At 39.4% G+C, this 14421-nt stretch overlaps 1 protein-coding gene across 5 annotated transcripts in view; it reads right to left on the reverse strand.

The window, feature by feature from the left end:
- Window positions 1-14421, reverse strand: part of FRY (FRY microtubule binding protein) — a 316921-nt gene that overhangs the window by 44823 nt on the left and 257677 nt on the right. For all 5 annotated transcript variants that reach the window (XM_087436226.1, XM_087436225.1, XM_014791263.2 and 2 more), the window contains exons 44-47: window positions 12864-13471; window positions 11554-11651; window positions 11012-11182; window positions 570-710 (exon numbers count right to left, since the gene is read on the reverse strand). In XM_087436226.1, coding sequence (XP_087292352.1) covers window positions 570-710; window positions 11012-11182; window positions 11554-11651; window positions 12864-13471 — 1018 coding nt within the window. The remainder of the gene's footprint in view (window positions 1-569; window positions 711-11011; window positions 11183-11553; window positions 11652-12863; window positions 13472-14421) is intronic.

Consider the following 14421-nt stretch of genomic DNA (forward strand, 5'->3'; position numbering starts at 1 on the left):
TGAGCGGTGAGTTGGTCCACACCTGGGGTTCTGAACCGGCAAACCTCGGGCTGCTTAAGCCGAGTGTGCGAACTTAATCTCTACGCCACCAGGCTGGCCCCTATGCAAGTTTCTTAATCTCAGTTTCCTCAACTCTAAAATGGCGATTTTAACCTCTGAATTAATGCTTCACCTGTTGAAGCAGCTGGCCTAGAACCTGGTACATGCAAGTTCCTTCTCCCTTTTCCTTTGAAATAGGACACTACAAATAAGACCTTGCCCCTGCCCTTCTAGCCAGGTGCATGCTTTCAGTATCCAGCTTGTAAGCCCCAAGAGGCAGAAATGTGTCCTCTGGAGGCTCAGGAACACACGGGGCCTGGTCCTGTCTTTCTCCTCAGTATACCATTCAGGGTGAGATCAGCTCTCACTCTTGACTGCTCTCAGTGTGTTATGGATGTCAAAGAATGAATGCATGACCTGACACCCATAGAGCTTTGTAGCAAAATACAAGTGACATGCAAAGCCTTGGTGTTTCTGGCATGACTCCAGGAAACCTCCTGGTTCCTAAGTGAAGTCATTCAAATACTCACTTGCACATATTTTTCAATGGTCTTCAGAACTTCCACATTAAACTGCTTTACAGGGACGACTGAGAGGTCCATGTAGCTGAGCAGACTGTAGATGACCTGGAGGAGGGGCTGCTGCATACTAGGGAGGCCCTTCTCCAGCAACTGTGGGAGGCAAGGCCCAGCATGAGTCAGTTCGACACGGATTTTCACATAGAAGCACCAATGTTTCCCAATACTTTTATGACTGTACATTATCTTAGGAGGGAAAGGAAAATCCTAACTACTGAAGAAATGAAGATATTATCAAAGGCAATGTAGGTAGGTCTGAATATAAAAATATAATATTCCCACAATGGAATACAACAAAATAAGCCTCAAAAGAAAAGCATCAAACATCACTAATCATCAAAAATTACAAATTAAAACAAAAGATACAATTTATCAGGTTTCAAATTGGCCAAGATTAGAAATTGATAACAGTATTGGTGAGGATATAAGATGGGTATTCTTACACATCAGTGGAAATCTAAATTGGTTTATTTGGCAATTGAGGTCAAGAGTACTAAAACAGTTCATATCTTTTGAAATAGTCATTAGACTTTCAGGAACTTTTCCAAAACTACAGATTAACACTAAGATTTATGTATGAGATTTCACTATGGCATTATTTATAATGGTAAAACAAACAAACACACGAAACAAAACAAGAAAGCTCTATAAGGAATTTAAATGTTGAACACTAGGGAAATGAATACATAAATTACGGTAAATTGTATGAAGAAATAGGCAGTCAATAGAATGACAGTTTTAAAGATAATAATGGATATCAGATAATATTAAATAAAAGAAGGATATACAATTTCTATGTAATGGATGATGCCAATATTGATGTGAATGTGTGTGTTATATAGAAATAACATTGGAAAGAAATCCAACAAAATGTTAATTCTTCTTTTCTCTTTTTTTTTTTTTTTTTACTTTTCTGTACCTTCCAAATTTTCTGTTATGAACATATACTGCTTTTATAATCAGGAAAAAAAATCAATGATATTTTCAAAAAGGAATGCAAGATAATGAGAATATATTTGTGACAGACATCATGATAAAGTTTACTGTTCAAATTAAAGAATTAACAGAAATGATTCAAATAAACACTGAAATTCCACATCAAAAGTGGTCAAAAGAAATAATTGTGTGGTTAACACATGAGGAAATAAGAAATTACAAAAATCTATTGTGTGGAAAAATGAACATCTTCACTAGAAAGGAAATACATAAAGAGAAAAATTTTAAAGTACCAATAAAAATACTAAACTGCAAAAATGAATAAATACAATGATAAAATTTAGTGGATATGTGAAAACAAGAATATTTATACATTGTTTTTAGTATTGTAAATTGGGCAAAACTCTGGGAAGACCAATTTCCCAAATGTGTGGAAGAACTAAATCATATATGCACACATCCATGCCCTTTACCTGGATAGTTACTTTGGGAAATGCCACCAGAAGAAATGATTCAAACATAATCTGAGACAAAGTCTACATAAAAGGATCATTTGTAATTGAAAAAATTATGAATATAAACAACAAAAGGGAGATGGTTAAGCAAGTTGTGTTACATTAACCTGATGGAATTTCACAGTTACTGAAAATGACACTGTGTGAGCCATGTCAACACATGGAAATACACACACAAAGTTAATGTTAAGTGAACAGAGCAGGTTCAGTGGAAATACTGACCACAGCTACCGAAAAATATGTGTATGTGCCTGGCCAGCACCTGAAAGAACAAGTGAGTAACTGAAATAGGAGTGAATATATATTCTATATGGTGGGAAGGTACGTTTGTAATAAAATTTTTTGGTTACAATTTGTGATAAGGGATGAATAGAACAAACTAGGTAATCCATTTTTTATTTATTTTTTAAATTGTGGTAAAATATATATGACAGAAGATTTACCATTTTAACCATTTTTAATTGTACAATTCAGTGGCATTAAGTACATTCACATTGTTGCGCAACCATCACCACTATTTATTTCCAGAACTTGTTTATCATCCCAAACTGAAACTCTGTAATCATAAAAAAATAACTCTCCATTACCTCCTGTCCCCAGCTCGTGGTTAAAATGGAACTGCTATTCTACTTTCTGTCTCTATAAATTTGCCTATTCTATGTACCTCATATAAGTGGAACGGTATTTGTCCTTTTTTAAAAAAATTTTTTAGTTTATATATATTTTTCTATTGTGAAATTTTTATTGTACATTATTGTTTATCAGTCACCATATAAGTGCATCCCTCCACCCCTTGTGCCCACCCCCCACCCCCCTAGCCCCTGGTAACCACCAAACAGTTCTATCTGTGTGTGTGTTGGTTTATCTTCCACATATGAGTTAAATCATGCAGTTTGTCTTTCTCTTTCTGGCTTATTTCACTTAACATAATACCCTCCAGGTCCATCCATGTTGTTGCAAATGGGACGATTTTGTCTTTCTTTATGGCTGAGTAATATTCCATGGCATATATATACCACATCTTCTTTATCCATTTATCAGTCGAGGGACACTTGGGTTGCTTCCACTTCTTGGCTATAGTGAATAATGCTGCGATGAACATAGGGGTGCATAAGCCTCTTTGGATTGTTGATTTCAGGTTTGTTGAGTAGATACCCAGTAGTGGGATAGCTGGATCATAAGGTATTTCTATTTTTAATTTTTTGAGGAATCTCCATACTGTTTTCCATAGAGGCTGCACCAGTTTGCATTCCCACCAGCAGTGGACTAGGGTTCCCATTTCTCCGTAGCCTTTCCAGCATTTGTTGCTTTTTGTCTTGGTGATTATAGCCATTCTAACGGGTGTTAAGGTGATACCTTAGTGTGGTTTTGATTTGCATTTCCCTAATGACTAGTGATGTTGAGCATCTTTTCATGTGCCTATCGGCCATCTGTATATCTTCTTTGGAGAAGTGTCTGTTCATTTCCTCTGCCCATTTTTTGATTGGGTTGTTTGTTTTTTTGTTATTCAGTTGTGTGAGTTCTTTATATATTATGGAGATTAATCCCTTGTCAGATATACAGTTTGCAAATTTTTTTTCCCAGCTGGTGGGTTCCCTATTCATTTTGATCCTGGTTTCATTTGCCTTGTAGAAGCTCTTTAATCTGATGAAGAGTTTGTTTATTTTTTCTTTTGTTTCCCTTGTCTGAGTAGACATGGAATTCAAGAAGATCCCTTTATGGCTGATGGCAAGTAGTGTACTACCTATATTTTCCTCCAGGAGTTTTATAGTTTCAGGGCTCACCTTCAGGTCTTTGATCCATTTTGAGTTAATTTTTCTGTATGGCGAAAGAAGGTGGTCTACTTTCATTCTTTTGCAAGTGGCTGTCCAGTTTTCCCAGCACCATTTATTGAAGAGACTTTCCTTTCTCCACTGTATGTCCTTAGCTCCTTTGTCAAAGATTAGCTGCCCATAGATATGAGGTTTTATTTCTGGACTTTCAATTCTGTTCCATTGATCTACGTGTCTGTTTTTGTACCAGTACCATGCTGTTTTAATTACTATCGCTTTGTAGTATGTTTTGAAGTCAGGGATTGTGATTCCTCCAGCCTTGTTCTTCTTTTTCAGGATTGCTTTAGCTATATGGGGTCTTTTGTTCCCCCCATGTTGGTTTGTTCTATTTCTGTGAAGAATGTCCTTGGGATTCTGATTGAGATTGCATTGAATCTGTAGATTGCTTTAGGTAGTATGGACATTTTAACTATATTTATTCTTCCAATCCAAGTGCATGGAATATTTTTCCATTTCTTTATGTCATCATTGATTTTGCTCAATAATGTCTTATAGTTTTCATTGTATAGGTCTTTCACTTCCTTGGTTAAATTTACTCCTAAATATTTTATTCTTTTTGTTGCAATTGTAAATGGGATTGTCTTCTTTAGTTCATTGTTGGTATATAGAAATGCAACTGATTTCTGTTAAGTTGATTTTGTACCCTGCCTCTTGGCTGTAGTTGTTGATTATTTCTAATAGTTTTCCAATGGATTCTTTAGGGTTTCCTATATATAAGATCACATCATCTGCAAAGAGCAAGAGTTTCACTTCCTCATTGCCTATTTGGATTCCTTTTATTCCTTCTTCTTGCCTAGTTGCTCTGGCCAGAACCTCCAGTACTGTGTTGAATAAGAGTGGTGAGAGTGGGCACCCTTGTCTTGTCCCTGTTTTCAGAGAGATGGCTTTCAGTTGTTCTCCATTGAGTATGATGTTGGCTGTGGGTTTGTCATATATGATCTTTATTATGTTAAGGTACTTTCCTTCTATACCCATTATGTTGAGAGTTTTTATCATAAATGGATGTTGGATCTTGTCAAAAGCCTTCTCTGCATCTATTGAGATGATCATATGGTTTTTATTCCTCGTTTTGTTAATGTGGTGTATCACCATTGATTGATTTGCAGATGTTGAACCATCCCTGTGTCCCTGGTATAAATCCCACTTGATCATGGTGTATGATCTTTTTAACGTATTGCTGTATTCGGTTTGCCAATATTTTGTTGAGGATTTTTGCATCTATGTTCATCAGGGATATTGGTCTGTAGTTTTCCTTCTTAGTGTTGTCTTTGCCTGGCTTTGGTATCAGGGTGATATTGGCCTCGTAGAATGTGTTGGGAAGTGTTCCATCTTCCTCTATTTTTCGGAATACTTTGAGAAGGATAGGTATTAAGTCTTCTTTCAATGTTTGGTAAAATTCTCCAGAGAAGCCATCACGTCCTGGACTTTTATTTTTTGGGAGGTTTTTGATTACTGTTTCAATCTCTTTACTTGTGATTGGTCTATTCAGGTTCTCTCTTTCTTCTTGGTTCAGTTTTCAGAGGTTGTTATGAGTCTAGGAATTTATCCATTTCTTCTAGATTGTCCAATTTGTTGGAATATAGTTTTTCATAGTATTCTCTTATAATCCTTTGTATTTCTGTGGTATCTGTTGTAATTTCTCCTTTTTCATTTCTAATTTTATTTATTTGAGCCTTCTCTCTTTTTTGCTTGGTGAGTCTGGCTAAAGGTTTGTCAATTTTGTTTATCTTCTCAAAGAAGCAGCTCTTTGTTTCATTGATCCTTTCTACTGTTTTTTTAATTTTAATTTCATTTATTTCTGCTCTGATTTTTATTATTTCCCTCCTTCTGCTGACTTTAGGCTTTGTTTGTTCTTCTTTTTCTAGTTCTGTTAGGTGTAGTTTGAGGTTGCGTATTAGGGCTTTTCCTTGTTTGTTAAGGTGGGCCTGTATTGCTGTGAGTTTCCCCTCTCAGGAGGGCTTTTGCTGCATTCCATATGAGTTGGTATGGTGTATTTTCATTTTCATTCATCTCCAGATATGCTTTGATTTCTCCTTTAATTTCATCAATGATCCATTGGTTGTTTAGTAGCATGTTGTTGAGTCTCCACAGCTTTGTCACCTTCCTAGTTTTTTCCTTGAAGTTGATTTCTAACTTCATGGCATTATGGTCTGAAAAGATGCTTGTTATGATTTCAATCTGCTTAAATTTTATAAGCATGCCTTTTTTCCCAAGATATGGTCTATTCTTGAGAATGTTCCATGTGCACTTGAGAAGAACGTGTAATCTGCTGTGTTTGGATGGAGTGCTCTGTATGTGTCTATTAAGTCCATCTCATCTAGTTTTTCATTTAGGTCCATTATTTCCTTATTTATTTTCTGTTTGGATGATCTGTCCATTGATGAGAGTGGGGTGTTAAGATCCCCTACTATTACTGTGTTGTTGTTAATATCTCTTTTTAGGTTTGTTAATAGTTGCTTTATGTACCTTGGTGCTCCTGTATTGGGTGCATATATATTTAAAAGTAATATGTCTTCTTGGTGGAGTGTCCCTTTTATCATTATATATTGCCCATCTTTGTCTCTCATTACCTGTTTTATCTTGAAGTCAACTTTGTCTGATATAAGTATGGCAACACCTGCTTTCTTTTGTTTGCCATTAGCTTGGAGTATTGTCTTCCATCCTTTCACTCTGAGCCTGTGTTTGTCTTTAGAGCTGAGATGTGTTTCCTGGAGGCAGCATATTGTTGGGTCTTGTTTTTTAATCCATCCCACCACTCTGTGTCTTTCGATTGGAGAGTTCAGTCCATTTACCTTTAGGGTGATTATTGATATATGGGGGCTGCTTGTTGTTATTTTATCACTCTTTTTCCGGTTCTTTTGCATTTGTTTTGTTTCTTGTCCCATGTGTTTCGGACTACCAATGCAGTTTGGTAGTTCTCTATGGGGGTTCTCTTAGTTTTCTCTTTCTTTATTGTGTGTGATTCTGTTCTGATTATTTGGTTAGTGGTTACCATGAGGTTTATATAAAAAATTTCGTGGATGTGATAGTCCATTTTTTGATGGCCTCTTATTCCCTTAGACTAAGTCGATTCCTCTTCCCCTTCTATGTTATTGTTGTCACATCTTATTCCTTCTTGTGTTATGAGTTCGTGTTTAACATGATAAGGTTATATTTATGCTTGGTGCTTACCTTCTCTTGATCTTTGGTTTTATAATTAAGTGTTTGCTAATCTATTTTGATAGAGGACTGCGATTTTTCTGGTTTGTTGACCTATTTTCCTCCTTGTTCAAAACTTTGAATCCCCTTTCTCTTTTTTTCTCAGTGATGAGGGCCTTCTTGAGCACTTCTTGTAGTGGGGGTCTTGTGGCAATTAACTCCCTTACCTTTTGTTTATCTGGGATAGTTGTTATTTCTCCCTCAAATCTGAAGGATATTTTTGCTGGCTAGAGTATTCTTGGCTGAAAGTTTTTGTCCTTTAGAATTTTGAATATATCGTTCCACTCTCTTGTAGCCTGTAAAGTTTCTGTCGAGAAATCGGCTGAGAGCCTGATAGGAAATCCTTTGTATGTTATTTTTTTTGTGTGTAGCTGCCCTTAATATTTTTTCTTTGTTGCTTACTTTTGCCACCTTTACTACTATATGCCTTGGAGAGGGTCTTTTCGTGTTGATATATTTAGGAGATCTATTGATTTCATCTACTGGTATTTCCAGCTCCTTCCCCAGGTTTGGGAAGTTCTCAGCTATTATTTCTTTGAACAAGTTCTCTGCTCCTTTTTCCCTCTCTTCTCCCTCTGGAATATCTATAATCCTTATGTTGGATTTCCTAATTGAGTTGGATATTTCTTGGAGAGTTTCTTCATTTCTTTTTAGTCTTAGTTCTCTTTCCTCCTCCATCTGGAGCACTTCTGCATTGCTGTCCTCAATATTGCTAATTCTTTCCTCTTGTCAGCTCTGGTGCTGAAGGCTTCCAGATTTGTCTTTATCTCCTCTATGGTGTTTTTCATCTCTAAGATTTCTTTTTTTTTCTTTTTTTGTGAGGAAGATCAGCCCTGAGCTAACATCCATGCTAATCCTCCTCTTTTTGCTGAGGAAGACCAGATCTGAGCTAACATCTATTGCCAATCCTCCTCCTTTTTGCCCCCAAAGCCCCAGTAGATAGTTGTATGTCATAGTTGCACGTCCTTCTAGTTGCTGTATGTGGGACGTGGCCTCAGCATGGCCGGAGAAGCGGTGCGTTGGTGCGCGCCAGGGATCCGAACCCGGGCCGCCAGTAGTGGAGCGCACGCACTTAACTGCTTAGAGGGGGCTGGCCCCTCTAAGATTTCTGATTTTTTTTTTTTAATAGTTTCAATCTCTTTTGTGAAGAAACTCCTGATTTCACTGAATTGTCTGTCTGTGTTTTCTTATATTTCATTAAGCTTTTTTATGATGGCTATTTTGAATTCTCTGTTGTTAAGGTTATAAATTTCTGTGCTTTCCGGGTTGACTTCTGGGTACTTGTCATCTTCTTTTTGGTCTGGAGTTTTAATATATTTTTGCATGGTGCCTGTCTGTGTTGGTTTACCTTTCCTCATAGTGAAAATATATGGTTGCAGTTTCCTCTTGCTGCCACTGGGTGGGGGTCAAGGGCTGTGTATTCTGGCCTGCCTCAATCCGTCAACACTCTTGTTGGCCCCTGGCTGATCTGCGGTGTGGCTGAGTGGAGGCTGCTCGGGGGGGAACCGTGGAAACAGCTGGAGCTGCAGTACAGCTAGGCTGAAGCAGCTGGGGCTCACGTGCGGGTCAGTTAAAGCAGAAGCAGCTGCAGCTGAAGTGTCACTGGGCCAAAGAAGCTGGAACTGGAGTGTGCTGGGCTGAAGAAGGAGGAGCTGGAGCGCAGCTGGGCCATAGAAGCCAGAACTGGAGTGCGCTGGGCCAAAGAGGCTGGAACTGGAGTGCGGTAGGCCGAAGTTGCTGGCGCCAAGTCAGCTGGAGCCTGCGCACAGGCCAAGCCGAAGCTGCTGGAGCCGGGGGGGCAGGAGGGTGGTCAAGCTGAAGGAGCTGGGTGTGGGGCATGTTCCAGCCAAAAGAGCTGGGGCCATGGCACAGTGGAGCTGGGGAAGCTGGGGCCGTGGCTTGGTCCAGCTGGAGCAGCTGGGGCTGTGGTGTGGCGGGGACTAAGCTGCCGCTGCCTCTGGTGCGGGGATGCAGGCTCACCCCACTGCTGGTCGGGCCGGGCGCCTGGGGGCTGCTGCCTCTGGGGACGGGGCTGAGCTGAAGTGCTGCTGTGTTGAAGCGCTAGTCGGGCGGGGCGGGGAGGGGTGCTTACTTTCGCCTCCTCGATCTCAGAGGTTTCTTGCCTTGCTGTCGCTCTCTGCTCTCCTGAGGGGCTAGTTTGTTGAAACTACCCTCACAATAGTTCTGCTCCCTCCATAGGGGGATTCCCTCGGGCTGTGAGGGGTCTTAGAGAACTCCGGTTTTCACACGGCGAGCTGCCCCTCCCCCTCCTCTGAGAGCCGTGTGGTCTTGGTCTCTGGGTCGCAGTCCTTGGGGAAGGAAGGGAGCTCCTCTTACCTCCTTCCACTTACTCTGGGGATTCCAGCACCTCAGTCCTCGGGTGTACGGCTGCCTGGGTGCCTCAGACGTCCCCTGTGTTGTGTGAATAGCTTCTGTTGGAATATGAATGTCCTTTTTGTTGTGTCTTAGAGGGGGAGAGTTCAGTGCGGGAAGCTCACTCCACCATGATACTGACGTCACTCGATATTTGTCCTTCTGTGTCTGGCTTATTTCACTTAGCATAACGTTTTCAAGGTTCATCTATGTTGTAGCATACATCAGTACATCATGTCTTTTTAATTCTGAATAATATTCTATTGTATGTATATATCACATCCCATTTGGATTTCTGAAACTTCTGTGTCTAGTGATCCAAGCAAGTTTTGCCTCCTTGCTATCTCACACTTCACCTTGTTTTGCAACAGGCATCCTCTGCCTTCATAAGCAGGGCACTCGCATCGGTTATGCTGGTACTTCTTATGTGCTGAGGTATGTGTGTGCTTGCTTAGTAACTCTTGCAGGGACAGATGTGACCAAGGTGATTATCCAAAGCAGCCAGGTGGCACTTATGAGAGGTCTTTTAAAATGCTAGGAATGGGGGTGTGGAAAGAGCAAAGGAATCCTTGGCTGTTGACAGTCTGAATACAGCCCCCATAGTGCTGATCCGTATTGCAAATCAAAGTCCTGCAGGATCAACCATAAATGTTGATGGATGGGGCAACTACCCTCTTCTAGGTAGAGGCTTTCAGTCTTGTGGAGCCTTTCAGAAAATGATTGATTCTTTAACCTGTCTGCATTCTGAATTGGGGACATAACTAAAGGAAAAAGTAGAATGGACCGTCCTCATCGCTTCTGAAAAGGCCCTAGCAAGGTATGATTACATGCCCCAAAAGGGAAAGGTACACTGAAAATACTAAAACAAGGTAGCTGTTATCAATCATTTGCCTTATAGATTTTATGACCTTGTTGGTGACTGGAGGTGCTAAATGGAATACATTTCATCACTTGCCCCATATGCTGTGTATTTCTATCAACAACATACACAGAAGTCAGAGTAGGAGTTTGTAACAAATGTGGTAGAAACACATTTGTATAAGAACAAAAATCCCATTCCAGTTTTAAAAGCAAACATAAAAGATGAAGATAAAAAGTTGATTTCAAAATGTATGTTTTGTTAATTAGTTCAGAGCCAACAACCATTAAACACATCAAGCCATATAGTAACTCCTTAAAGAAGATGTGAACACCCAGAGTAACTAGGATAAAAGTTCTTTGTCTCTGCCATGTGCTGACAGGTATTAGTGTAGTAAAAAGAAGGAGTTTAAGCTTTGGAGGCAGCTGTACCTCCGTTCAAAGGCTGGCTCTGCTGCTTTAAACTTAGGGCAGATTTCTTAACCTGGCTGAGCCTCAGATTCTTTATTATAATAGTATCTACATCCCTGGGTGGTTGTGAGGATTTAAAATGATTTCATACAGCATCTATGATAATATATAATAGGCACTCAATAAATGAAATTAAGAATATTATTAGTTCCATATAAATATTTTACCCATAGAAATTATGACAGATTTTACCCTTAATTGAAGAGCTTACCTCTGCCAGGTAGGTAACCATATTCAAGGTAATGTCAGCATATGCTTCATGAAGGTATCGACAGACCACATTGACCCATGTGGCACAGTCCCTCGTGTAGCTGTGTGTTTTATAAAGAGTCATGACATGTGCAAGATTGGAAAGTTTGGGGTTCTTCTCTTCCAAACAAACCTTTTAAGAGAAGAAAATAAATTAGGGATAAAATAGCCTGGTCATAGGAAGAAATGTTAGCAATTTTGCTATAAGTCCTGACAGTCTAGAGAATAGATTATCCTTTTTTTTGGTAGGCTGCAGAAGTGCTTATCTTAGTAATTAGCTAATATAATTTTCACTAATTCTTTCCACCTGGTTTTTTTAATAATGAACCCAGAAAAGACAATGTGCATCAGCCACCCAGAGACATAAATTACTAATGATATCAGTTATTATTTTCAGTTTTTGTGAAACTCATTGCCCTCTCTGAGCCTGGTCATTTCTGTCCAACATTGAGCCTTCCTGAAGGCCTGTGTGGACTTGCCTGACTGTGGAACCGTAAGTCATACCTGAGCGATCCTTTCGGCTATATCTTTACAGAACTGATTGGGATTTTCAAAATGCTGAATCAGCTGGGGCAGGAGACACAAAACATTCAGTGGAAACCCTGGATTAGAGAAGATAAAATGGAGATAGGTGAATATGATGCATTTTAACTGTTAACGGTGGGAAGGCATATTACAGATTTTATTCTGAGGTGATGCAAAAGCAGTCTTTGGAAGCAGTTTTAATATGATCTAACAAAATCCAAGAAAAATGTACAATCACAGTGGCACCAGTTGCAAAGGAGTCACTGAAGTAGATCTGTAATTTTCAGATACAGTGGCTGTCTTTCTGTGGACTGTAAATAAGAATGACTGGCATAGATTTTTAAAAGCAGATTAAAATGACTAGCACTAGTTTGAAGTTTTTATCAAAAAATATATTTTAAGGAAAACCTGTATGAGAGGACATAGGCTAATCAATTTAAGTCTTACTCATGTAATCAAAAGACTCTTTAAAATGATGAGGATTGTTATTACCACTGTGTTAAGCTCTGGCTTCATGAAAAGAATTCTGAGCCACATGCCATGGTATTAAAAATCTAGTTTGTTGATTTGGCTTAATTCAAAAGAATAGGGAACCAAGAGACTTTTCAAGAGGAAAAGAAAGGCTAAGAAAAATAAAAGATTTAGGAGTTAAGGGCCAGCCCCATGGCTTAGTGGTTAAGTGCACGCACTCTGCTACTGGTGGCCCGGGTTCGGATCCCGGGCGCGCACCGATGCACTGCTTCTCCGGCCATGCTGAGGCTGCATCCCACATACAGCAACTAGAAGGATGTGCAACTATGACATACAACTATCTACTGGGGCTTTGGGGGAAGAAAAAAAGGAGGAGGATTGGCAATAGATGTTAGCTCAGAGCCGGTCTTCCTCAGCAAAAAGAGGACTGGCATGGATGTTAGCTCAGGGCTGATCTTCCTCACAAAAAAAAAAAAAAAAACCCAGAAGATTTAGGAGTTAAGAAAAAAGGAAAAAATGTCGGTATAAGAGCAATGGAATAAACTAACAGTATCTGCAATTATATCTGGAAAACATAAAGAAATGACTAATATCTTACATATTACTTCTGCCCCTTTTATGCTATTGCCTTAAAAATATCTTTTCTACAATATAAATAATTAAGACTTACATTGTATAGAATTTTAAAAGAAAAACTATTCCCAAAGAACCATTTCTAAGCAGATTGTTAAAAGCAGTAAGCCTACATTATCTTATTACACTAAACATGAACACAACCACCACCAGAATTGTAAGGGAGTGAGCGATGTTGGCTTTACCAATGGTTTGAGATGAATCCACCATGGATACTTTGGACACTGGCGTCAGCAAACTGAAAAGTTGCAGGGTAAGGTCTGTGGTGGTGAGGGAGGTGAATCCTTTCAGCAGCAGCTGCTGCAACCCTGAGAAGTCCGCCCACTTGAGCTGCGCCTGGAGTTTCTCAAGTTTTTCTCGGTTCTCAGCTTTATCGAGTGGCATGTGAGCCAATAGTCTATTCAACAGTCTCAAGGCCATTAGGTATTCAAACTCAAAATCAGATTCCATCAAGGCCACTGTCACCCAAAAGATGGTGGCCAACAGGTTGGTTGGATGGTTTACGTGTGATGGGTCTGTGAGGCTGTCCTTTAAAGAGGATGAGCTTCTGGTTTTTGAGGAGAGGCCTTGCTGGGTACAAGCCTGAATTCTGTCCAGTGTGGCACTCCGAGGTGGGTCTGAGGATCGGTCAACAACACCAAACTTCTTGGGCACAGAGAAGCTTCTTTGATGCCGGCTCCGTTCTGCAGTCGCTGTGTTGCCACTGGCTGCTCCAGGGTTCACGTTTAGTTGTCCTGTGCTCTTTCTGCTTGCTGTTAGTTTAGTGCTGGAGCTTAAATCTGGTGATGAAGAGCTGGGTATAAAAGTAAAAAAAGTTCAATAGACGGCCAGCATACTTTGGTGAACAGCTAGTCCTTTTAAGATCCACCAATGAACAATGAGGGAAAGAAGCTATTCTTTGGAAACACTACTTTTTATTCTTTTTTTTTTTCCCTCATATTCTTAAACTTACAGGGATAAATTTCCTTATTCTTAAACTTAGAGCTATGAAAAACAAAACTTCACCAGAACAACCTTCACCAACAAAACAACAAAACCTAATACTGACTTCTGCTTACTGAAAGGTTAAAGAAATATGCAGTTGGCCAGGAAGTTTACTGATCTTTTATTTATCTTTTGTTTGAATTTGAGTAGGTGTAATTATGAAATAAAATGTGCCTGATAGGGCCGGCCCGGTGGCACAAGTGGTTAAGTGTGCATGCTGCACTTTGGTGGCCCGGGGTTCGCAGGTTCGGATCTTGGGTGCACACCGACGCACTGCTTGTCAAGCCATGCTGTGGCAGTGTCCCATATAAAACAGGAAGGTGGGCACGGATGTTAGCTCAGGGCCAATCTTCCTCAGCAAAAAAAAAAAAAAAAAAGAAAGAAAAGAAGAAAAAGAAAAAAAAAAGAGGAGGATTGGCATCGGAGGGTAGCTCAGGGCAGATCTTCCTCACAGACACACAAAAAAAGTGCCTGATAGGTACAAACTTTAATATTCTATTAACTGACTGAAAAGGAGAACAGAAATGGAAATGATATTATCTTAAAAGAAAAAAAGTTAGTAAATATTTGTGTCAAAGGAAATTTTTTGCACTTATCAAAATTTATGAAAAATGACTTCTAAGCTTATTTCAGGCTACAAAGATAAAACTATCAACATTCTTGATAAATATTTATTGATTTAGATAAATCTGTAGGTTTATATAGATAAGTATGTATGATGTTAGCAATCATACCAAAATTACTTATCCACAAAAAATG

The sequence above is a fragment of the Ceratotherium simum genome, chromosome 10 (genome assembly GCF_057802395.1).
Source record: "Ceratotherium simum simum isolate JZ-2026a chromosome 10, ASM5780239v1, whole genome shotgun sequence".
NCBI lineage: Eukaryota > Metazoa > Chordata > Mammalia > Perissodactyla > Rhinocerotidae > Ceratotherium > Ceratotherium simum.